Source organism: Hyposmocoma kahamanoa, unplaced genomic scaffold (assembly GCF_003589595.1).
Source record: "Hyposmocoma kahamanoa isolate Upper Pololo Valley unplaced genomic scaffold, ASM358959v1 95, whole genome shotgun sequence".
NCBI classification, from domain to species: domain Eukaryota; kingdom Metazoa; phylum Arthropoda; class Insecta; order Lepidoptera; family Cosmopterigidae; genus Hyposmocoma; species Hyposmocoma kahamanoa.
Genome location: NW_020654972.1, coordinates 7,794,582 through 7,818,242, shown reverse-complemented (window position 1 = coordinate 7,818,242; position 23,661 = coordinate 7,794,582). Strand labels below are relative to the sequence as shown.

General features: G+C 38.7%; 1 protein-coding gene across 1 annotated transcript in view; it reads right to left on the bottom strand.

The window, feature by feature from the left end:
• Positions 1–494: 494 nt before the first annotated feature.
• Positions 495–23,661, bottom strand: part of LOC113238342 (pecanex-like protein 3) — a 34,780-nt gene continuing 11,613 nt past the window's right edge. Inside the window, exons 9-26 of the mRNA XM_026475183.1 lie at positions 23,133–23,289; positions 21,984–22,109; positions 21,320–21,436; positions 19,747–19,899; positions 18,744–18,961; positions 16,630–16,799; positions 15,905–16,078; positions 15,276–15,423; positions 14,021–14,172; positions 12,763–12,949; positions 12,063–12,304; positions 10,978–11,111; positions 9,749–9,859; positions 9,037–9,185; positions 8,230–8,346; positions 4,463–4,650; positions 1,784–2,198; positions 495–890 (exon numbers count right to left, since the gene is read on the bottom strand). Of these exons, the coding sequence (XP_026330968.1) occupies positions 750–890; positions 1,784–2,198; positions 4,463–4,650; positions 8,230–8,346; positions 9,037–9,185; positions 9,749–9,859; positions 10,978–11,111; positions 12,063–12,304; positions 12,763–12,949; positions 14,021–14,172; positions 15,276–15,423; positions 15,905–16,078; positions 16,630–16,799; positions 18,744–18,961; positions 19,747–19,899; positions 21,320–21,436; positions 21,984–22,109; positions 23,133–23,289 (3,099 nt within the window). The 3' untranslated portion in view covers positions 495–749. The remainder of the gene's footprint in view (positions 891–1,783; positions 2,199–4,462; positions 4,651–8,229; positions 8,347–9,036; positions 9,186–9,748; positions 9,860–10,977; positions 11,112–12,062; positions 12,305–12,762; positions 12,950–14,020; positions 14,173–15,275; positions 15,424–15,904; positions 16,079–16,629; positions 16,800–18,743; positions 18,962–19,746; positions 19,900–21,319; positions 21,437–21,983; positions 22,110–23,132; positions 23,290–23,661) is intronic.

Here is a 23,661-nt window from a genome sequence, read left to right as displayed (position 1 = left end):
TTACAAAATTTTAAGAATCTACATTGTTTATTGGAAATGACATTGGTAACTTAGATCGTTGTTTTGATTGCAAAAGTCAGATGCCTAATTGTGATTGAGATTACATTGTTATTCCTTGTTTATTATGTCATGAGATTCTACTAGACCTATATAAAACTGCCTTTTTAGGCAGTAGAATTAGTTCTTCCAAATTTCGCAATACGGGAAGAATCTATATTGAACTAGTAAAGTGTATGGTAAAATTCCTATGGTTATTTGACTCAAATTTATCGATGGTATTAAATTACATGATTTTTTCTAGAATCTAGAAATAATCGAGATTATATCGACAGACTATAAAGCTTATTTCAGCCAAATAATTCAGTCTAATTATTTCACTCCGTTGGGAGCTTTCTTGAATCACATGATTTTTTTCGACATCCTATATGAAGCTGGATTATTTAACTAGGTAATTTACTGTTGCTTCCTTACAGTCCTAGTATTCACTATAGGGAAGATAGTAAGAGTTCATAGCATTTCCTAGCCAAGGAAATAATTGTAGACGTACATTCTAGGAACGATTTTTATAACTGTTATATTCAGTTTTTTTAATCGTATCTTGAACTCGCTGAACTGTAACATAAAAAGAATACTGATGCTAGCCAATTCCTGTCACTAAATATTTCCAATCTCCCATAGCTTTCGTTACATCGGACACTATTTTGAATTAACTATAATTTGCCTATATTTCTCCTACGATAATTGTGAGTTCAGACTTCGTCTCCCAAGTCCTGGACGCAGTTTTCGGCGATAGGGACGAACTTGTCGTCGATCTGAACTAGAAGAATGCTCTTGTCCACATGGGACCGGAGCTTCGGGTCGCGATGGTTAGGCGTCCATTTGTGCACTACCTGCGAAAGTTTAATTAATGTTATTCGTGGACGGAACTTGTGGGAAGTACCTCGATGTCGTCCTAAGATACTTGACACCCTAATCAACTATTTGATTCTGAGTAGACCAATGTGAAGAAGTGTTAAACAAACTTAACATTTAACGTGTGAGCCGTAAGATTAATTTTGTTATGACTGTGTTATTGCATCATTTGTGAATGACGTTTTGAGAAACTTTTTAAGCCATTATTAATCTTTAATTCTTCTTCTTTTACTGCCTCTTCAATCCTGAAGGTTGGCAGAGAACTGATTGCTTATTATTGTTATTTTAATCTCCATTATGTAATAAAAGCTGTTTACTGTTTACTGTTTACCTCTGGCCGAATGATTAACATGCTGGTCTGTCACGCAGAGGTTCCGGGTTCGATTCCCAAACCGGGAGAAATATTTGTATGACCAACATTTATTTCCCTCGTGAGTTTGGGTTTAATTTGTGATAGTCTATGTGTGTATCCATGGCACCCGCGATACAGGGTTTGCCTAGTGCGGAGCTATGAGTGTGTGTGTATGTTTAATGACACAAAAAAGACATAAAAAATACAATTGATTTAAAATAAAAAAGCATATCACGAGGGTCCATGACTCAGCATCTGAGAAATATGAAAACTACATAATGCTGTTATTCTGCCATGGCTCTTCATAAATTGGAAGACCACAGCCAATTATATTTCGGTACAAAAAATCAAAAGCACTAAATAAAAAATAAAAAGAAAACAAATTGGCACAAAAAACTATTATACGAAGAAAATAATCAATTTACGTTAAAATAAATAAATGTACAGAGAGTGGAAAACGCGAAAGAGTTTGTCAGGAGCTTAGGGAGTTTTTAAGTTACAACAGCTAAAAAACCTTACCAGTCCATCCATCCCGGCAAGAGGCACCCAACTCCCCCAGAAATTCTGCCCCCCTCTTTCCCGCTGAGCTTCCGTCGGCCATTGCACATCAATCCTCCTCCCCAAATTGATGCAATCATACACCCCCAAAGGCTCAGTTATAAGTACTTTACTGCCCACACTAACATTAACTTTCAATTCACTCCTACCAGAATCGGATCTTTTTATCTTTGTCTTGATTTCCTTTTTATCTTTTTTATCTTTCTTTAATACTGATTCTTTATTCGATAGATCAGAGTAATGTGTTTCTTTTAAAGGTATAGATTCTGGCTTTTCGATGTATCGCCCTGTAAGTTCCCGATATGATTCTCTTTCGTGACGAATCTCCTTGCTTGGTTTTGATAGGTCTTTCGACGTGCCTTCATTTACGAAGTATCTGAGAACAAAGTTGATATGTCTGATCACAAGTAATATACAGGCTGCAACAAAAAGGTGACAACATATTTCAAGAAATGTCCACCCCATTCTTACGAAATGCTTTACTATCTTAATGCGTATGAGAAAAGAATGGAATATTCTTTGCTCTTTGTATCGTTTGAGAGATATTGACATTTAATTGCCGATTAGCTACGGGAATGAAGTCTGATAGAATTAAAGCCTGGAATCTGGAGGGTAACCTATCACAAACTCGAATTTCTTTTTTCCGAATCTCATTACTCCGAAAACGGTTCGACTTTTTTCATTAGTGCGATGACAGTTTTGGTATAAATTTGCAACACAGAAATGTCTTACAGCAGAAGTATAGTTTCCGAAAACCTATTATTAGAATAATTATTACACATACGTATTCTTTGAGCAGAAGTTTGTTTGGTCTAATCATGTTTGTTATACTGTCTGTTTTCCATATAATTTATTTCGACAAAATTATTATTCTTAGATAAAATTATACCGCCATACAAGATAAAATTGTACCGCCATACAAGATAAAATTGTACCGCCATACAATTTTACCGTACAGCTTCACAATTCTGGACTGTACTTTGCTAGTGCACAGCAAGTCCACCTACATAATTTTCGTCACACCATTGTGCTATGTTTTTGCTGTCATGTGAAATGTAATTTAAAAGCAATGGTCTGAGTATTAAATAAATAACTTATAACAGAATCGAGGAGTACTGGAGGAGAACCGAATTTGTTTGCATTTCCTAGACGGTACGATCCCCTCCTGTAGGTTTAGGTTAGGTTAGTATATGAAAAAGCAGTACGATCCGAACAAGCGAAGCGAGCGACTACAACTCGATCAAATTAACTTGCATCTCGTTTACCGTATTTTTTAAAGATGCGAGAAGCTTTAATTTGACGAGTTGTAGTGTGCGACATGTTCTAACACTTTTAGTACCTGTAATAAGAAATAATATAACAAAAATGTATTATGGATATCGTTTTTTTACAAAATAAAATATTCAATTAGATATAATGGTCAAACGGTTTGTTGGGGAAATAAAAATCGGGAAAAAAATAACTTGTCAATATGTCAAAAAAGCATTAAATGGTGTAATGAAAAAAACCGTAACGTGTTTTCGGACAAATGAAACACAATCCATTCAATAAAAGTCTAAAGGTTTTCGGAGGAACAAAATTTTTTAAATCATGTTTCTAGCTTGTGATAGGTAACCAATCTGGAGATGTTGGTATATGTATTCCTTCAAATTCCAATAATATTCAGGCCGGTAAAATTCACACCAAAACTAACTTACTAACAATAACTGTCGTAACTTAAATTTATGATATGAATTGAGAAAACACGATTTGAAAGTTTAAAAAATTACTGAATGAAACCAATAAATACAATTGTTCTCGTTTATAAATGAATAACTAAATATTATGTATAAATAAAAATAATCACACACAATATGGATCTTCCATTACATTTTTTTAAATTTCCAAATAGTGTTTTCCCAATTCCACATTGTTGAGTTACGACGGCATTTCGTCGTTATACAGCGAAAACTAACTATCTGTAATTTTCACAGAAGATGACATAATATAGGATACCGCGACAAAATTGCTTATGTAAAATGGAAACATTTCCAAATTTCGGTAAAACACAAAATAGAATCACCTGTTACAAATTAACGTGGGATGATCACGGCAGGCATAGGAAATACGCGACGTTGAAATTTCAATTGCGTTAATTTCAAAGTCGATATTATGTGAAATAATTGTTTTTCCCAGTATATCGGCGATTTCGTTTATCTTACTTTTTTATAGGTTTATTTATTTGTTTTAATGTCCTTTTGATAAAGGTTTGTTTAGTGGTTCGAGATTGATGCTGAGTTCTCGTTAATTCCATCAACATTAGTTGAAAGAGTTTTTTACTTCTGTTACAAAGTTTGATTAAATCAATGTTAAACTGTTTCAAAAATTTTCAGCTGTTTTTACTTTCTCACAATATCTAAAAACAATGCATTTTATTTAACATCCATTTTTTAAAATAAAAGTTGGATACGGCTGTACTGGTGGATGTTAAAATAAGTTAATTTAATTGTTACTTTATGTGTAACGTTGTCCCGGTAAATGTGCCGGTAGACAATACTTAAATTACTTAAGGAAAGGTTATTAAATATAATTTATTACCGACGGGGCTGGCATTTACTTAAATGAAAAAGAAAAGGTTAGGATAAGTTGAAATAAAGCTACCTCTTGAAGTGCCTGTCGTGGTGAGGCGGTTGCGCGGCGCGGTTGGCCAGGATCTTGCAGTCAGGTAGCGACATGTCTAGCCCGTGCGGTGTGAGGGACACCTCTTCAACGGAGGACTCAGAGGATCCAGCTAGTGCAGCGCCTCCCGCAGCACCATCAATGCCGCCACTCGCACGACTTGTGCTGGACTGTGTCAAACAAATTTTAACATACAAGCGTTCCTTACTAATAATAATAATAAACTTATTTGTTACTGCTTTCATAAATACCAAACAATTTCATTTTGTCTATTTCGATACAGTAAACAAATTATTGTTGTATTTAGTTTCTTGATCTCTGCTAGCACCGTGTGGAGACAAATTGTCCATATCACGTGCTATTGGAAAAATATTGAGCATTGTGTAAGATTTTTGTTTACAACTTCTAATCAACGTCCGATAACAGACTAAGCGTTCAATTATATTCATTTACATATTATGCAGAAATGATAACAAGTAAGCAAAACATTCTAGACTAGCTAAAATCTTAGCCAAAAAAAGGAAACAATATTTTAAACTACTAGTAATATCTAAAGGTACGTTTAATTTCAAAAGGTACGTTTAACAAATAGCAGTAGTGCTCCTTGAAAGAGTTCGTCCAGGAAAGTACTGCCAAGTTACCTATTTCTGCCGCCAAGCAGCAATGTGAACATTACTGCGATCCGGTTCCGAAGGTGCTGGTGAAATTACAGGCACATGGGACTTGTCAACTTATGTCTCAGGATATCGGGCGCAGTGGCAATGCCCCTCAGATCCTTGTGATTAAAGATAAAAAAAATGCACTGCAATTGTTAGGGACAGGCGTGTCGCTTATTACCAGGCACACGTCCTGTTCGTCAATTCAATTAGTATTACAAAAAAACTTCAAAAGGTACGTTTAAAGTTAAAAGGTATGTTTAACGTCAAAACAAAGGTATGTTTATGTTTTAAAGTATGTTTAATATCAAAAGGTACGTATTTAATATCATACGTCTGCACCCACTACTCGTAAAATAAGCGTCGAGTTGCGGACTCCAGCCCGTCAGACCATACCATATCATAATATCAAAAGGTCGTAATCTATGGGTATGTAAAGCTACCAAGTTTTACCAATTTCGTAAGTCTACCTAGTTGCCCGTAATAAAATATAAAAACATATATTCAATACCACACAAGGTTTTTTTATATTTTGGGACGTAAGTGGCATTGAATTTAGCCTAAAGTATAAAAAATTGCACGTGCCGTTTTTCGTACCATATTTACTACAAAACATAGCAAAAAAAAAAGAAAACAAAATATAACAGATGCAGAATAAAACTCGCTAGACATTTGGGCCCGTATTAATAAATAGCTCCTAAATCCGATATTCAGTGCCTATCGACTGAGAGGTCTTCAGTGCTAACAGACTATACTCACCACCATCTTGGATGACACCTTCTCTACTGACCAAGACGCTGCAATTGATTAATAACAATTTGGTGTAGTAGCTTTAGTGCCAAGTGATATTTATCACAGGTTAATTAAAGGGTAATTTTGACAACTCTCATATCATTAACAGACTATAGTCATCGCCATCTTCGATGACAACATCTCTATTGACCAAGACGCTGCATTTGATTAATAACAATTTGGTGTAGTAGCTTTAGTGCCAAGTGACGTTTATTACAGGTTTATTAAGGGGTAATGTTTACAAACCTCAAATCATTAATAGACTATAGTCATCGCCATCTTCGATGACACCATCTCTATTGACCAAGACGCTGCATTTGATTGATAACAATTTGGAGTATTAGCTTTAGTGCCAAGTGACGTTCATTACAATTGTATTAAGGGGTAATAAGGTAATCGTTTATGCAGGGGGACACCTCTATCGCGTCGGCGAGCGGAAGCGACATCCGCACGTCATTTTCACTGTTGTTGCAAGTCGTAAACAGTGGTCCTACAGGCTCAATTTACACTGCTGCGGTACGTACGGTACAAATCTTAGTTTTTATTTTATCACTTGCTTCGTTATTTTTTGTTTATTTGTTACAATTTTTTTTTACACATGTCGTATGAGCTAAACGAATGCAGAGTTAATCTAGGTCTAGTTAGAATTAATCTTATTTTTATGTCGTAATTATTATATTATTATTATATTGATGAGATATCCTGATGGCGTTTAAAGATATCTTGATTTTTACGAACAAATTTGCAAATCTCAAAGATGAATATGATAACGTAAGAACATTATACTTTTGGAAGTGTGGTCTGCTGCTATTGGTTTTTTTTAAGGTTAACTATTATTCGGATAAGTTCTTTTTGCTTTGTAAATAGAGATGATGCTTCGGTACTATTGCCCATAGTAATATACAGAGAGAGAAGTAGAGAAATCTGTAGATTTCTTGATTTCTCGTATTGCGCTTGTAAATCGAATCATCTTATTAACTTTTTTTTATATATGTTTTTTCCAGTTAAATGTTTTTATTAAAGATAATCGATAGCTGTAAAGGTACTAACTGGATGATAAATCTTTCATAGATTTCTTATAGATGGCGCTACGACTAAAAAGTCGTTAAAAACCAAATACAAAGACACGACGTAAGCACATAGAAAAATTCGTGAGGTCCGCTAGTTCGTTCCGTGGCTTAGTTGGTTTAGCGTCTGGCACGATAAGCTAGAAGACGTCGGTTCGAATCCGGCCGGATCGAAGGAATTTTTTCTGAGTGTTCGATCTTTGTATTAATAATTAAACTAGTGGAGTAATTTCATAAAAAAAAATTGAATATCAATTCAATAAAAAATTTAAAAGACAGTCCATCAGTAACATCTTGTTACGGATCCTATAATAGACTTGAGATTTATTAATGCGAGCCTCAAATAAACAAGAATCTAAGAAACAGGTTCCGCTACAGAAGCCTCTAAACTCACGGCATGTCGGATGAGCGCCAGCGGGTGGTCGCGGGGTAACACGTAGCATGCCGCCTCCTTTACAACACGTTTTACTTTACGTTATTACTTAATTGTACTGGTTGTTGTAGGTGTTACCGATATGTGAAATATGTGGCCCAACTGAGTGACTGAAATTGAATGACTTATCATCCGCTGGCGGTTTTCAATTTTGAACATTACTCAAGCCAGAATAAAACGTGAAGTCAATAAAAATTGTATCACCAACCATCGACCTAACCTGACGGAAGTATTGCCATCTTACCTTTTTTGCCGCCAAGCAGTAATGTCTGGTATTACTGTGTTCCGGTTTTCAAGGGTAAGAGTGCTGGTGAAATTACAGACACATGGGACTTGTCAACTTATGTCTCAGCAGGGCGCAGTGGCTGTGCCTCTAAGATCTTTCTTTTACAAATTAAAAGTGCGCATTTGACCTCCATCTCACCCGATGGAAAGACGATGAGCATGCACAACTAAATAATGCCTATTCGCTCTCGCCTTGAAAAGGCCCAAATTATAACGTTCAGGGAAGAAGTCTGCAGGCAAGGAATTCCAATCCATAGTCGTTCGCCATATAAATGTGGAAGCGTAACACTTCCATTTCAATTTTAAATTTAATCGCGAATAAAAGCTTTGAGTGGCACTGCAACTGTTACTAACAGGCGTGTCGCTTACCACCAGGCGCACGACTTGGTCGTTCCCTCACTTAGTATAAAAAATCAAACGTCAAAGTGTCACAGGGATCATCCTAGTTTGAGTTTAGTACAATTCGATTAGAGACTCGTATCAACAGATAAGAATATGAATAAATAAAGAACTAACCATGCGATCGTCGTAGTTCTTGCGGTCATCGGTGTCGTCGGCGGCCGGAAGCAGTCGGAACGACGCCGGAGCGCGCTCGCGTGACGAAGACGGACGGAAGCGGCCAGCGCTGCCCGCCTGTACATCATTATTGGTTCAAGTGATATTTTGATCCTTGTACAGGCCTCCCGCTTAACTAACTCGGTTCCTGAGGTAGATGCGCGGTGCGGGAGGAATACTGTTGGGTAATTTTCCGAAAAATTTCCCGAAAAATTGCAAAAATATAATTTCGAAGGCTCATATTAGTGACCGTTAGGATGGCTGATCGCCTGTGGCGTCTGGCACTGAATGTACATTCAAGAATTGCTACCTATATGCTACTATTTGCTTGTATTTGCTACATTTTCTAAATAATTGCTACCTTTGATATATTCTGAGAAATTAAAAAAAAATAGTTGACCAGTCATTCTGATATCAGGATGGTTGGTCGCCACTTTGTTCAGCATGAAGGGAGCAGATTTCCCAGAAGTATATATTACCAATAATTGCTACCTGTTTGCTACTTTCACGAATTAAAGGTATACGCTTCCTATCATTCTTTAAAAAATGTAAACGATTGAACATTTTACGAAGAAGTGCCAACGCCTACCCTTTATATTAAGGCAATAAAGCACTAAAAACTTTTGCTTTTTCAATTTAATCAGGCTTTTGTTATTAATAATTATCAACATATAGGAAGTCATTTCAAGAACAAAACAAATTGAGGCAGCGCGTTGGGGGTTCAGGTTTTTCAAAATGATAATGTATTTTACAAGCAAAGAATAATACTTGTCGAGCGGCCTCCTTCCCTGCAGATCTTGCCCTCATGTTCCTCTCTCTCCTCTGCCCGGCTGCGGCCCCCTCTCTCGCTCCGCCCCCACCCCCGCGCTCATCGCTGCGCCGGCGCGGTTCGCTTGTGTCCACTGTACTGCCGTACGCTGTGATACAACAAAATAACACAAGTTAATAAATGCTTTCATTAAACAACATGGTGTTGTTTTATGAAAGTAAGTAAAAATTAACTATTTTGTTTGATTTGCTTTTTATTTTTAATCATTCAGGAATTTCAGAGCTAGGTATTTATCCTAACTTAGACTCCTAACAGTGCTGAAAACTCACTTCGTTTTCCAGCGAATACAGAGTTACTAACCATTTTGATACCGCAGCTGGCACACAAAGAATCTTTTTTAATGTCCTTGTTTATGTGAATAATTTGTATTTTAATTTTTTTGTTTATGATTTTGTTTTGTAATTGTTAAATGTTGTGATATGTTCCAATTTTTCTGAATTGTTTAGTTTGTAAAGTGGCGTCATTTATGGTGATGAAATAAATGCATTTTCTTTCTTTCTATTTATCGTTCTTTCTTTCTCTCGTTTCCTTTGTTTCTCTTTCACTCTTTTTGGTTCTTTTCATTCTATGTGTATTACTTGACGGTTAAGTAAAAATACTCTGTTCATTCCAATCTTCTGGCTGTAATACAGATCAATGGAAAATACCAACCTGGTTCATCCTGCGTACGTTCATGCGAGTGTTCCCTGAGCAGACCGGCTAGAGACGCAAGCGTGGACGACGTCGGCTTGCCCGCCGAAGCCAGACTTCCTCGGGTACCAGCTGCAAAAACATTAGAAATGAAAAAAAAAATCGTCTAAGTCGTCTTTCTAAATGTGGCAACCGCGAAAACCTTAGCAATCGATATTTATTCATTTGTCAATATTGTATTATCAGCATCAAAACTATCCAAAAATAGTCTAGGTAACAAAAAATCACATCTATAGCGGCTGATCACTTTAGGTGTGACTTTTTGCTTTGTAAATACGTAGAGAGAATCAAAAAAATTCGTGGAAAATTTACATGACCGTATACATATACTGTTGACATTTTGAAAGTTTTTTTATAATTATTAATACAAAGACCGAACACTTAGAAAAAATTCCTTCGATCCGACCGGATTCGAACCCACGTCTCCTAGCGAACCGTGCCGGACGCTATGCCAACTAAGCTACGGAACGAACCAGCGGAATCGACGAATTTTTCTATGTGCTTGTTGTCGGATCTTTGTATTTCGTTTTCAACGACCTTTTAGCTGTAGCGCCATCTATGAGAAATGTATGAAAGTATTTCGTCACCCAGTTAGGTACCATAACAGCTACCAGCCCTGGTTACAGATATCGCTATTAACTGTAATTAAATTTTTATTGAATGACAATGTTTTTTTTTGTTTAAAGTTGGCAAGTGGTAAAAACGTCACAGACTTTTTGGCTATTATTATTAACCAGGTACTTAAATTTCTAATAGTGTACGTGGTAAAAGTGGAATCCGAGATATATAGTTAACAAAAACTTGCACGGCCGCGGTTAGCAATGGGTAAACAGAATGTATTTATTACAAGGGCGGTAAGTATACAATTACGCACAGAGGGACATTTAAGCGTTTGTGTGCTGTTACTTACATGTGGCAAACTTTATTTTTTTTATTTGAAATTTAGCCATGGTAACTATGAGTATACTTTGTGAAATGGATAAATGAAATAATGCCAACTGTATTAACATAGGTTTTAATAAAAATTAAAAAGTAATGCTTTTTCAGTGTACTTGAAGTCAACAGTTTGTCTTTGTTCCTATTTTTTGAGCGCGTTATTCTATATACGATCAAGTGTGATAAAAATATTGTACACAACCGCGACAGCCGTACGAAGTGTTTACGTCCTACTGAGGAGGAGGAGAACTGACCTAGCGACGTCCGGGAGAGGTGCAGCGTGTTGTGGCGGGGCGTGGCCTGCGCGCGCGCCGCTCCCGCCTCTGCCGCGCCCGCCTCGCACGCGCCGCCGCCGCTGGAGCAGCCCTCGCCGCAGCGCCGCCGGATCCTGCCGCCACAACACTTCGTCTTAAGGCCTTTTTGGTTCTTTCTCTTTACTCGAAACATTTGCGAGCAGGGACCGTTTGGACTAGTTGACAGACTAAGAAACTGTGACTGCGTTCAGGATGCTGATGGGGTTGCTGTGTTACTGTAGCGTCGCAGATGTGTCATGTGCAAGCGAGTCTAATCCTTGATAATGCGCATGTGCGGCAGCGCCAACAGTCCAAACTTGACAGCCGAATATTAAAGGCATTCACATTCTCACGCATTTCTCATATTTTTGAATTTATTATGCATAAATTTACTAACATAGTTCATAAGACAATTCGACCCCTCCAACGTAAAGTATCGTATGTCGAAATTGCCAAGTTTACAGGGAAGCGTTTTAAAGTTCTGAATTCACTGAAACGAACATAACACGTGACTTTAGCATTTCTCAGTTTTATTCGGCAATGCTCATTACTCACATAGAGTATTATAAAATCCTAGATATCGGTTAGATGATCTATGGTGATCACTCTTTCAGTGAATTCAGTACTTGAAAACGCTCCCCTGTAAACTTGGCAATTTCGACATACGATACTTTACGTAGGAGGGGTCGAATTGTCACTAACACGTTTGGATATAGAGTTTTCTTTGAATGGGATAGTATGGGAAAATCCGAAACCATAGAATATACAAGGAAACTGTCTTGTGAATTATTAATACTTTTTTTTGTGAAAACAATTTTGGCATAGTCAATTTTTGGTCAAACGTAAGTTGCCCATAAAAACGAAAACTGATCGATTTTTTTTAGTGCTGATCGACTCAGTTTCATGAAGGGATCATTTCATTGTATGGGACGAAAAAAAATCGTAGCAGAAGTTGGTCAAATTTCATAAAATATTTTTTCGTACAAAATGAACAAATTAGACTATTTTTTTTAATAATATAAGACTCAGGTTCTTATAAGGATGACTTCATCGAAAGAAAAAAATTGAGACGTCGTAAATAACTAAAATGATATTCAAGTTTATAACGGCTCGTATACCTTCTCCAAGCATTAGCCAGTTTATTCCTGATAGCGGAAACGGTGACAGGTCCCCCGACCAGCTGGCAGAGCTGCGGCGAGGAGTCCGCGTACGACGTGGTCAGAGGTGACACATAGATCGGGTACCCAATCGGCTGGTCGCACGACGAGTTTATTATATTACGGAGAGCCTGGAATCAAACATAGCGAAATATTTTAGTGGTGAAGGGTTAACAATTGTTGGTCATTTAGTAGCCTGGTTCGTCCGTGGCCGAACACGCTGGTCTGCCACGCAGAGGTCCCGGGTTCGATTCCCGGACCGGGAAAAACATTTGAATAGCCTACACCTACTTCTCTTTTGTGGCTTTGATTTAATTTGTGGTTGTCTATGTGTGTCCATGACACCCGCGATACAAAATTTTCCTAATGCTATGAGTGTGTGTGTTATTATATGAAATAAAAAACACTCAGATTTCTACACCCAGCCGGAGATCGCACCCGGGCCTCAGAGATGGCGATACCATGAAAACAGGTGTGCAAACTACTCGACCACAGAGATCGTCAAAGGACGTTGAGCAGGATGCACACAATCAGAGAAAGTTACTAACATTTTCTATTTGTCAACTGAAACAACATCTTTAAAACAAACCTGCTTAGCATTCTGTATGGATCCCCTTTCAGGATTCCGGTTCCTCAAATAGACCAGCTCCTGCTGCTGTCCAGCCCATAGGCCTCGCACGCACTCGCGGTTCAGCTTAATAACACGGAACCCTAAGTGGCGCTTGTTTAGCATTATTATCTTATAGTCGTCCACGTTGCCTTCATCCATAACGTGTCTGCAAATAAAGGTCAGGCTTGAGATCAATGTTGATAACTCCTAGACAATTGTAATGATAATAAAATTAGATTGTTCTGAAAAAAATTCTCCATGTCATGGAAATGGAATAAATAGCGGGTATCTGTTTTGAAACAAACCAACATTTCGGGCCCTTTACACGTCTAAAGGTCACAGCTGACTCAGGTCATGGTAGTCTTGTATAGTCAAGGGCACACCAATCTTGACACTTTGTACTTTGGACCGTTGTTATCGTAAGCGGCATAGAGCTGAATTTAAATCTGAAGTGTAAAGCTTGTCGTGCTCTTGACTCTGTAACTATAGGTCAAAATAAGGTGGTTTTCATTAATATTAGACTTCACTGATTTGCCGTTTGAGTCAGCTGTGACCATGGGACCTGCAAAGCGCGAGAAACGTCGGTTTGTTCCAATAAACAAATATAAGTAATTTTTCATTATTAATCTAATTATACGTCTCACTGCCGAGAACGGGTCTCTACTCAGACGAGAGTTTTGGTTAAAGTTCGTCACGCTTGTCCAATACGGGTTGGGAACTTCACACGTTTTCCAAGGGCTGTGAACCTTCTTCAACGGCAAATTTCAAATTAAACTTCGAACATGATTTCCGAAAATCTCAGAGGTGTTAGCCATTATTCGAAACCACGGCTTCTGCTTGAGCGGCAGGTCTTTTTTTTTATAACATCAAGTGACGGGACGAACAAGTCGTGCGTCTGATGTTAAGTTACATGCCTGTTGAGAGCTTTAAATTGCAAAGATCTGAAGGGCACTACCACTACGACTGGTCACCCTGAGACACGAGTTGACAAGTCCCATGTGCCTGTAATTTCACCCTTCAAAACCGGAATACAGTAATGCTGACATTACTGTTTGGCGGCAGAAATAGGCAATGTAGTACTACCCTGGACGAACTCATTCACAAGAAGCTCTACTGCTACTAAAAGGTCAAACTTAAGAACTCGATTTGTCTAATCAAGTTGCGAAAGAAAGAGGCGATGTGGGTATCGAATCGTTATCTGAAAAACTGGCTTTAAGGTAACGTAGAAACGGAATACCTGAGCGCCAGGAGATGCGGCGCCCCGCGCAGGACGTTGTACCTCCAGGCCGGCGCGGCCTCGTGGCAGATGACCAGCCGCTGCGAGTGCGCCGAGATCGCCGCGTACAGTGCGCTCGCGCTGCAGTACTCTTCCGGGAACATGAAGTGGTCCTGCGGCAACCACTTTCATTATAAACTACACAAAATTCAATTCAAGGTGTTTCCGCACAAATGCGTCCTAGCTGGTCCAGGACTGTAAGGAACTGGGCATTGTTCTTTTCTTTGAATTTGGTTCTAGAGTTGACGAGGTGTTTTTTACATTAGCTTCTACTGGCAACTCGTTCTCGTCGGTGACAAAAAGTGCAACATGGTGTTAATTCTGGAAATAGACTACTAATTTGTACCCATCGAATTTTATCCCAAGCCGTTTAGTCGTTACAAAGGGAACTGAGTAACATTTGTACAAATTTCGTAATTTATAATATGAAACAATTGATTTTTTTATCTATAGATATAACTACATACGTATTAATACAGATAAATAAACATATTTCTTTTATAATTTACAAGCAAGAATATTATACAGGGTGTTAAAAAATTACGGTTCAAATTTTCATGAGGTGACTCTACCAATAACACTGAACAACTTACCCTAAAGAACCCATATCCAATTCGCGACTTCATTTTCACATCACATGCAAATACAATAAAAAAAAAGAAATGTAAATTAATAGTAAAGCAAACACGTCAAATGGGTCCATCCATGAATGAGCGTGGGGGTCTTAGGACACACGCTTACTTTTTTATATATAATATTAAGTGACGGGACGAACAAGTCCATAACAGAGACGCCTATCCATAACGTTGCAGTGTCACTCAGAGCTTTAAATAGCAAAGATCTGAAGGGCACTGCCGCTGCGCCGATCATCTTGAGACATAAGTTGACAAGTCCCATGTGCCTGTAATTTCATCCTTACTCGTCAAAAACGGAACGCAATAATGCTCACATTACTGCTTGGCGGCAGAAATAGGAAAGGCGGCAGTACTTCCCTGGACGAACTCTTTCGCGAGGAGCTCTATTACCACTAATTGATTCATTGGGGAATAGTTGTTCAGTATCAACGGTATAGCAACACACGTACGTTTTTTCTTAATACTCGTGTACTCTGTACAACTTTCACGTTGTATTACACTATATATATTACAATAACATTACTATGACGTACAGATATTCAGTCGATCGATTGAGTTTTTACAGTCGAACAGTGTCATACCTGATGAAGTTTCAACGCCATGCGAATGGCAGGCGCCAGCACAGCGTGAAGCAACGACATGTCCGTGAAGACCCATTCGTCGCGTGCGCAGGTGATGCGGAAGTCTCCTTTGAACAGGGAGTGTAGGCCGTAGAGGAAAAACTCCACGCTGTAAACGACAGTCAAAGTTCGTATTGGATGTGTTAGTTTAAACTGAGCTACTTACTTCGTGTACTTGACGAGAACCTCACAAAAATAACAAAAAAAGATCAGCTGTCGAAAATATTTTGGTCGTCTAAGTATAAACATTTAGGCCGGCGTTAATAGACTTAACACCCAGTATTTAAAAGTGTGTATGGGGAGATGTCATTCAGATCTCAAGACGCATTTGAAGCTCCCCTATAGACTGATTTTTATGATACAATTAAAAAAATTAAAATAGCAAGACCGGTATAGTGTCATTTTACAATTAAACTCGGCTCCTAAGTCACATTATTTTTTTTATTATTTTGAAGGGCACAGTCAAATATAAAAATAGAACTATAAGTTTTTTTTAAGAACAATGGCAGAAAAGGGTGATACGGTGAAGAATGACAATTCTGAAGAGCGTTAAGTTTGATTGCATGAGTTGGGCAGTGTAGGCAGTTCACCTGGAGGCAGACAGATGTTGCGCGGCGGCCAGAGCTCGTCTGCCCAGCAGCGACAGCGCGAAGCACAGCGTGACGAGGGCCGAGTCCCTGGCCGCGGCACGCCGCCGCCAGCCCGGGCCGCGCCGCGCTGCGCAGTGCACGATCCATTCTTGGTAGATCGCGCAGAAGCGGACTCTAAAAAGTTGTACAACAAAATCATGTCCTCGTTGCCATTATCATCAAAATTATTATTAGTCACATATCATGTTTAAAGGTAAAACGTTTTTAATTTATGTAGGTGTGGTAAGAAAATCACTAACTTTCTGCAGGTGAAACTCAATAACAAAAAACCTATATCAAGAAGAGTTTTATCGAAATGCTGATTGTGTGCAAGAATTGGAAATGATGCTAGCTTGCTCATGTTCTAGTAAATAATATTTTTTGGTTGTTTAAATGTTAGAAATTTTGTTTTGTTGGCATTCAATTTAAGTTTGTTATTCCTTAACCAGGCAGAGACTTTATTAAAGCCCTTTTGTGCCTCACTATACACCTCTTTCCAGGAGTCTCCCTTGAAGTCAATAGATGACCATGTTACATTTTTACGCTCCGGTGATTAGTCTTTACCGCATCTCATCGTTCAGGGTTTCGCAACTTGAAAAAATTTGACTTCAAGCTTACCCAACTTACTCGTAAATTTTAAAGTACAAAACTGCTTGTTCAAAACTACCAAAACAAATAAACAGTACCTAGTGATCCCCGAAGCTCTAAAGTCGTAGTCTTCATCCAGGTTAACGTTGAAGATGGGATCCAAATCGACGAAGGCGCGTTCGCCCATGGGCTTCAAAGCCTCTGCGATTACCGGGGACGATAACCACTCTTCCAGCTTGCTCGACTGGATGGTATAATAGATTATGCTCTGGAAATTGAAATGCTCGTCTTATTATATTATTGTCGCGAATTATGACGCGATTTAGTATTAGTTTTGTAATATCAAGCATTAATCGATTTAGTCTGTTATGATCCCTAAGAGTAGGGAACTAACAAGGCAGTCCAGGCATATCAAATTCTGAGGTATCAGGTGCCTGCTGGTAGTGCACTGGTTGGTCGGCACTGCAGTTAGTAATTAGCACAATGTTTATTATTAACTTAGATACAGTATTTGTTCACTAGACAGCCTGAAGATAGAGTATGACGGATCAGTAACAGAATTATAATGAGACCTGCCACTTGTACTAAAGGTATAAAGGGGCATGAAACGGTGGCAGAAACAGGGCTGTAGGGGTGTGTGTGGAGATCCATCATAGGGATCAGAGGATCCCACTAGTTCAGATCCAGAGGATCGATATGAGATTAAGGACCTATTAGGACAATTATAGTAGTCCTATGAAGTAGAATGGAGTTCGACGAAGTATACGCGAAGAAATATACTCTATTTAAAGGCTGTTGTGGTAGAAAGAAAGTCGCATATATAATTTACATTATTATTAAACCTTATGTCGCGAATCACGCGATATTCAGTCATTTGGTGAGTAAACGAACTTCACCCATTTTTTGTATTGTGGTAACACTGCTTTGCCTTTGCTAACTTTTTATTTTGACACTATCGAGACGGCAGTAACGTCAACGGCAATGGCGGAAACCGAGTGGACTTCAATTTGGTTAAAACTAAAGATATGGCTGTGTAAGTGAATGTACCCTAAGAGACAAACAACTGGTAAGTTCCTCTATGTACTGTTAACATTACGACATGCATAGACACGGTGGAAAGACACACAGCCAAGTTAATTGTAGAGTTTAATATTGTTACGAAACATGTTCTATGACTATCAATTTGCCAAGTGCTGACTCGACCCGCAGTAAACTAGCCTCATTGACGCTTATGACTGTGGGTGCCTATCGTTGGCATCAATCGGGTCGGTAGTAGCTGGCATGTACGCTTGCACGGCGATTAATAGCTATCGAAGCTTGAACCCTGTTGGGCAGAGGTTAGACTAAAGGGGAGACTGGAGGTCCACACGGGGCACCTCTCAAGGTGTCCCGCCCCAGTACATAGGTGAGATGTGCTGGGGGTTTGTACGCGACATACGAGGCACACCTCTACGGTACCTCGTCATAGCACAATGTAGTGTTATGAATGTTTTGATCATGGTTGTGTCTTTCTACCCGCTTATATGTATACCTATAAATTAAGTATGTTTTGTCGTCACTCAATATCTACATTGAGAATATTTGAACCAGGTACATAGGTATTACAGTCTAGTCTAAATCCAACAAACAACAAAGTGACGACACCTTAGACGTAGCGACAATTATCATTTTATTACATTTTATTACTGCCGTCCGCTAACTAAAAAGTGACAAATTATTTTTTGAGAACGAAAGAAGAGAAAAAGAATAAAAATCATAACCTAGTTTCAGAATGTTGAAATTGCTTAATTATATTTCAGCTATGCGTTGTTAGTTTAAGTTCAGATAAGTCGAACACGTTAACTAATTTTAACTGTTTTTAAAGAGAATTCTGTGCCTATTTTTTAGTGGACGGCAGATTATGCTAAGGAGATTTGTATGAGGTTTTTTTTATAATAAGAGATACGCCTATCCACAACAGTTGCAGTGTCTAAAATCTAAGGGGCACTGCCACTGCGCCCGTCACCCTGAGTCAAAGGTTGACAAGTCTCATGTGCCTGTAATTTCACCAGCTTCCATACCCTTCCAAACCGGATTGCAGTAATGCTCACATTACTGCTTGGCGGAAGAAACAGGTAAGGCAGTAGTTCTCTGGACGAACTCTTACAAGGACTTCTACTGCATTCAATCCCGGAGGTCCCGGGTTTGGTCTGGCCTCATAGCAACGACTCACCTTGACGTAGTACGTGAGCAGCACCTTCCTAAAGTCGAACACCTGCAGCATCGAGACGGCGGAGTTGTCAGAGACGCTGTACCCCTCCAGCACGTATCGCGCCGAGGCCAGCTGCCAGGCCAGCCAACGCAACGTCCAGCAGGCTGATGGTGCCAGCAGCCGCCCTGCACCCCACCACGCTCCGCAGCCACAGCCGCCGCAGCCACCACATACGCCCTCTAACACACGACCAAGTCAAACTACAAAACCTGCCAGCTGTTCGTACGTCTAACGATATCAATTTCGTTTTACCAAGGTAAACGACTCTTTTATGGGGAACTGTATATACGTTGTTACAATAAGATTCCGGAGCATAAATTTAGATTGTCATTTCCTAAGCTTAAAAAGTTTTAAACACTAAAAATATTTTGATTGAAAAGTCATATTACAAAATTGAAGACTATGTGTTAGATAAAGATGTACGAAAAGACGATGTGGCTCCAGATTCTACACAAATTTGATTCAAAATGTATTCCACAGCATTTAAGTTTATTCGAAACTAGCAATGCCTAGAGTTTATTGCTCGTTCTTCTCAGGGAAGTCAGTGTAGTGAACGAGCAGTAGCTTAAATGTGACGTTTTCAAGTGTAAATTTATTTTACCTATGGAATAATGATTCTTTGACTTTGATTAACACAGGCCTTTTATTGCTATATAGTGTTTTTTTAAAGGGACAGTACGGTGAATTTTTTTCGTCCCATACAAAGAAATGATCCTCAGCTCACATAAAACTGAGTTGATCAGCACAAAAAAATTTTTTATTCATTTTTATGGACAACTCACGCTTGACCAGAAAATTGACTGCCAAAATTTTTTTCTTAAAAAAGACTTGATAGTTCCTAAGACAGTTTCGTTGTATCTTCTATGGTTTCTTCAAATATTACTTATTTGACAGTAATTGTTTCAGACTGATGTTGGACGGAGAACAGGAGTAGATGCCCTAAAAATTACCCAATTATGCTTACCACTACTTTCCTCAGGGCCCTCAGAAATGGCTTCAACCTCCCGCTGCTGACAATAGGTCCCTCTGAATTCTAAGCCTCGCAGCTGGAACGACACTAATCCATTGCCCATCTCCACTATGTGCACTAGACAGTTCAGATAGTCTGATGCTAGCACTGAAAATAAAGAGAACACCTTATTTTCATACTCTATCATCAACCCTACATAGAATATTTGAACGCTTTAATAATAATGTTTATTGTACAAAATTAACAACAACAATGTGCCGTACAACCACATCCAATACCTGTACTGTGAACTCCAGAGTAACATAATTGATTTCAGGGCACTGAACTGATTTATATTGAATCTAGCTGTCAGCTGAGAGAAACGAGCGATTCCTTCTGTGTATCGTTTAGATTCTCAGGTATCTCTCAGAGAAAAGTTTAAAGAGACTGGTATCATGACTGTGGCATCGCAGTACATTTACTCAAATATTTTGTGTGCCCGTACGAATATACATAATTTCCTTATTAGCCTTAGAACTAAGTCCAAATAATGATATTACCACGATTTCGTTTAACTAAGGTAAACGATTCTTTTATGGGCAATTGTATACGTGTTTGCAATAAGATTCCGGAGCATATATTAAGATTGACATTGCCTAAGCTTAAAACTTAAATAAAAAGTATTTTAATTGAAAATTCATATTACAAAATTGTAGACTACGTGTTAGATAAAGATGTATGGAAGGACGACATGAGTCTAGATTCCATAATATAAATATGATTCAAAGTGTGTTCTATAGCATTTAAGTTTATTTGTAACGAGCTATCCCTATAGTTTCTTGCTCGTTCTTGTTAGGGAAGTCAGCTTATTTAATGATATTTAACTTTGACTTTGAGCCTGTTCACAGCTCAAGAAATTGAACTGCAAAACCTAAGCGAGGAGTTTCAACTATAGTCTCCAGGGACTCCGAATTTCCACCGCAAAAGCACAGGCCTCCTCTCACAATGGGAGGGACTTTGTTTATCTTATTTTTAATAAGGCCTATAACACTTGGGTGTCAATGTCGGCCTTGCGAAGTCAATTTCTACTCTATCGTGTCGCCTCGTAGTGAGAGACGAGACCTCACATACGAGTACAGACTTTTAGCTCTCTTCGCCAATGGGTGACCCTACACAGTATTTAACTCCCCAACCTGCCAAATATCCCCTAATTGATATTGTCTTCTTTTAAGTTCTTAGTTACAACGATAGCCACATAATTCCATCAAATAATAATAAAGATAATATGCTAACCTTCAAATTTTGTTACAATATTTACATAGACGAGATTCCGCTCTTTTTATTAGATGATAGAACTTATTTAAGGGACAGTGGCCAGCACGAAGTCCATTTCTAGATAGTGTGCTGTCCTGGCTTTCGCGGTGGACGCACTTGAACAGTTTTGTACCAAATTCAATTCACTGCAGAAATCTCACCATAGATCTTACTCCACATATTTAGGTCTCTTACATATGAGATGAAATTACATTAAAAACTAAATTATAAAATTTGTAGGACTCTATGACGGGTAAAGCTGAAGAGACATTACCGAAGCAGTCGCCCTGCTGCACCTGCCCCCACCTTCCAAGCATGAGGTCCCCGCACAGATAATGCTGCAACGAGCGCGTCAGATGCTCGTAGAATATAGAGTTTAAGTTGTTGTCATCTGAAATTAATAATAATAATAAACTCATTTGTTTAACTGCCACGGTGGCCGAACGGTTGCCACGCCGGATTGCCGCGCAAAGGTCCCGGGTTCGATTCCCAGGCCACTAGAAATATGTGCAGGGCCTACATTTACTTCTCTCGTGAGTTTGTGACCGTCAGGATGGCTGGTCGACTGTCGCAGCTAGGTGTATATTCAAGAATTGCTACCTTTTCTAAATAATTGCTACCTTTGATATATTCTGAGAAATTAAATAAATAATTGACCAGCCATTCCGGTGGCTGGTCGCCACTTTGTTCAGCATAAAGGGAGCAGGTTTTCCACACAAGTATGTATTACCAATAATTCCTACCTATTTTCTACTTTCACGAATTAAAGGTATAAGCTTCCTAACTACATTAGTTAAAAAAATATACACGATTGAAAATTTTACGAAGAAGTGCCTGGTTAAATTAAAAGAGCAAAAGTTTTTAGTGCTCTATTGCCATAATATAAAGGGCAGGCGTTGGCACTTCTTACTTCAAAAGTAAACTTGTAGCTAACTTACCAGCTCCAAGGTTCCGTTCGAGCTGTGAAGAAAGGCGAGTGTTGCTCTGGTCCACGCGTTTTGTGTTATAGTCACGCTCCCAGAACTTGACCGGTCGCACGTATGATGTCATGAATATTGCGCTGCCTGTAGAAAAAGAAGCCAAAAGAGTTATTAAATAATTTTAATAACATATTTGTTTACTTGTTCATAAAATGAAAGTAAATTACTTTGCTGTGAACCCAGTGAAGGTTAAATCGTGAAAAATAGCTACGCTTGTTCTGAATATTTTTTCCTTGCAATTCATTTTTAACCACCTTCCCTCCTCATAAAATAAATCGGCGTTACACTCAGCGGAAGGCACTAACGCGTAACCTCGAGTAACGAAACCCTGCTCTGTGGCACTTCCAATATTGGTCCGACTGTGAATCGAACCCGGGAGCTCATAACCCAGTGCCCACAATGCAAACCGCTAGACCACCAAGGTTGTGTGATTCTAAAATCAGTTTGAAGAATAAGAATAGTTCAGGCGTTTTGAATACACTTCTTAGGATGCCGATTCTCTACGAAGGTTGGCAACCATCATGGTTATTCTTATTTTTGACACCTGCGCACGAAAAGGAAACGTGTGCTAAGATTGAACCAGTCTCCCAGATTCTTCAACCAGGAGTTTTTTATAATTATTAAACAAGGATCGAACCAACGTCTCCCAGCAAACCGTGCCAGACACTATGCCACCTAAGGTACAGAACGAACCAACGGACCTCACGAATTTTTCCATGTATTTGTTGCACATCTTTGTTTTTGGTTTTTAACGACTTTTTGCCATAACGCCATCTGTGAGAAATCTACGAGTTTTTCTTTGGGAGGTTGTTCTTCTATCACGACTAAGTTTTCCTTGGATTGTACCCTGGATTATTAGGTGAAGAATCCGGTATCTATTACCACTCATTACGTGGCTAAAATGCTGCAGCTTCCATTCCTTTACAGTGGTTTTTCCAGATTGTTCTCTTTAAAAAAAAGACGCATGAGGCGAATGAAGCTGCATACTTGACATTGTTTTTTTAATTTGGTCGAATAATACTTGTGACAGTAAAACATCAAAAGACGCTTAACAAGACACTTTTCAAGTAAATAAAAGCATAATATTATACTGCAGCAAAGGCATACCTAAAGCTGGAGTGAGAGGTGACGATAATAGTGCAGAAACAGCAGCCTGTAGAAATAACATGGCGGAGTGCGGTACGGAGAATGGTTGCGCAAACGCATGGAACGCGCTGCCCCACGTGATCTGCCACGGTGCTATGTATGTCACTACGAACTGGATCTGTGGGTACAGGAATCGCATTTAGCAGGTTGTACCTTTAAGACCATATACGTTGCATTTAAAAAATGTATATCGTATAGTATACGTGTTCTATGTTCAGTTGATATTAAAAAAATCATTGAATTACATAAAAGTACCTATTGAATACAGCCATTGACTTACAATTATATGGACGTCGGGTCCGCGCTAAAAAGTATCCGAACTTATAGGGCGTTTCGTATACAGAGCGTCATTCACGCTTTAGTCTTCGTTTGTTCGACTGACAGCGAAGCAAGCAAAATTAGACAGTACTGCGATGACATTACAATTTAAATTCAATGTTTTAGCTTTTTCATATTCCTTTACATGTCACTACGTTTAATTAGGTTGACT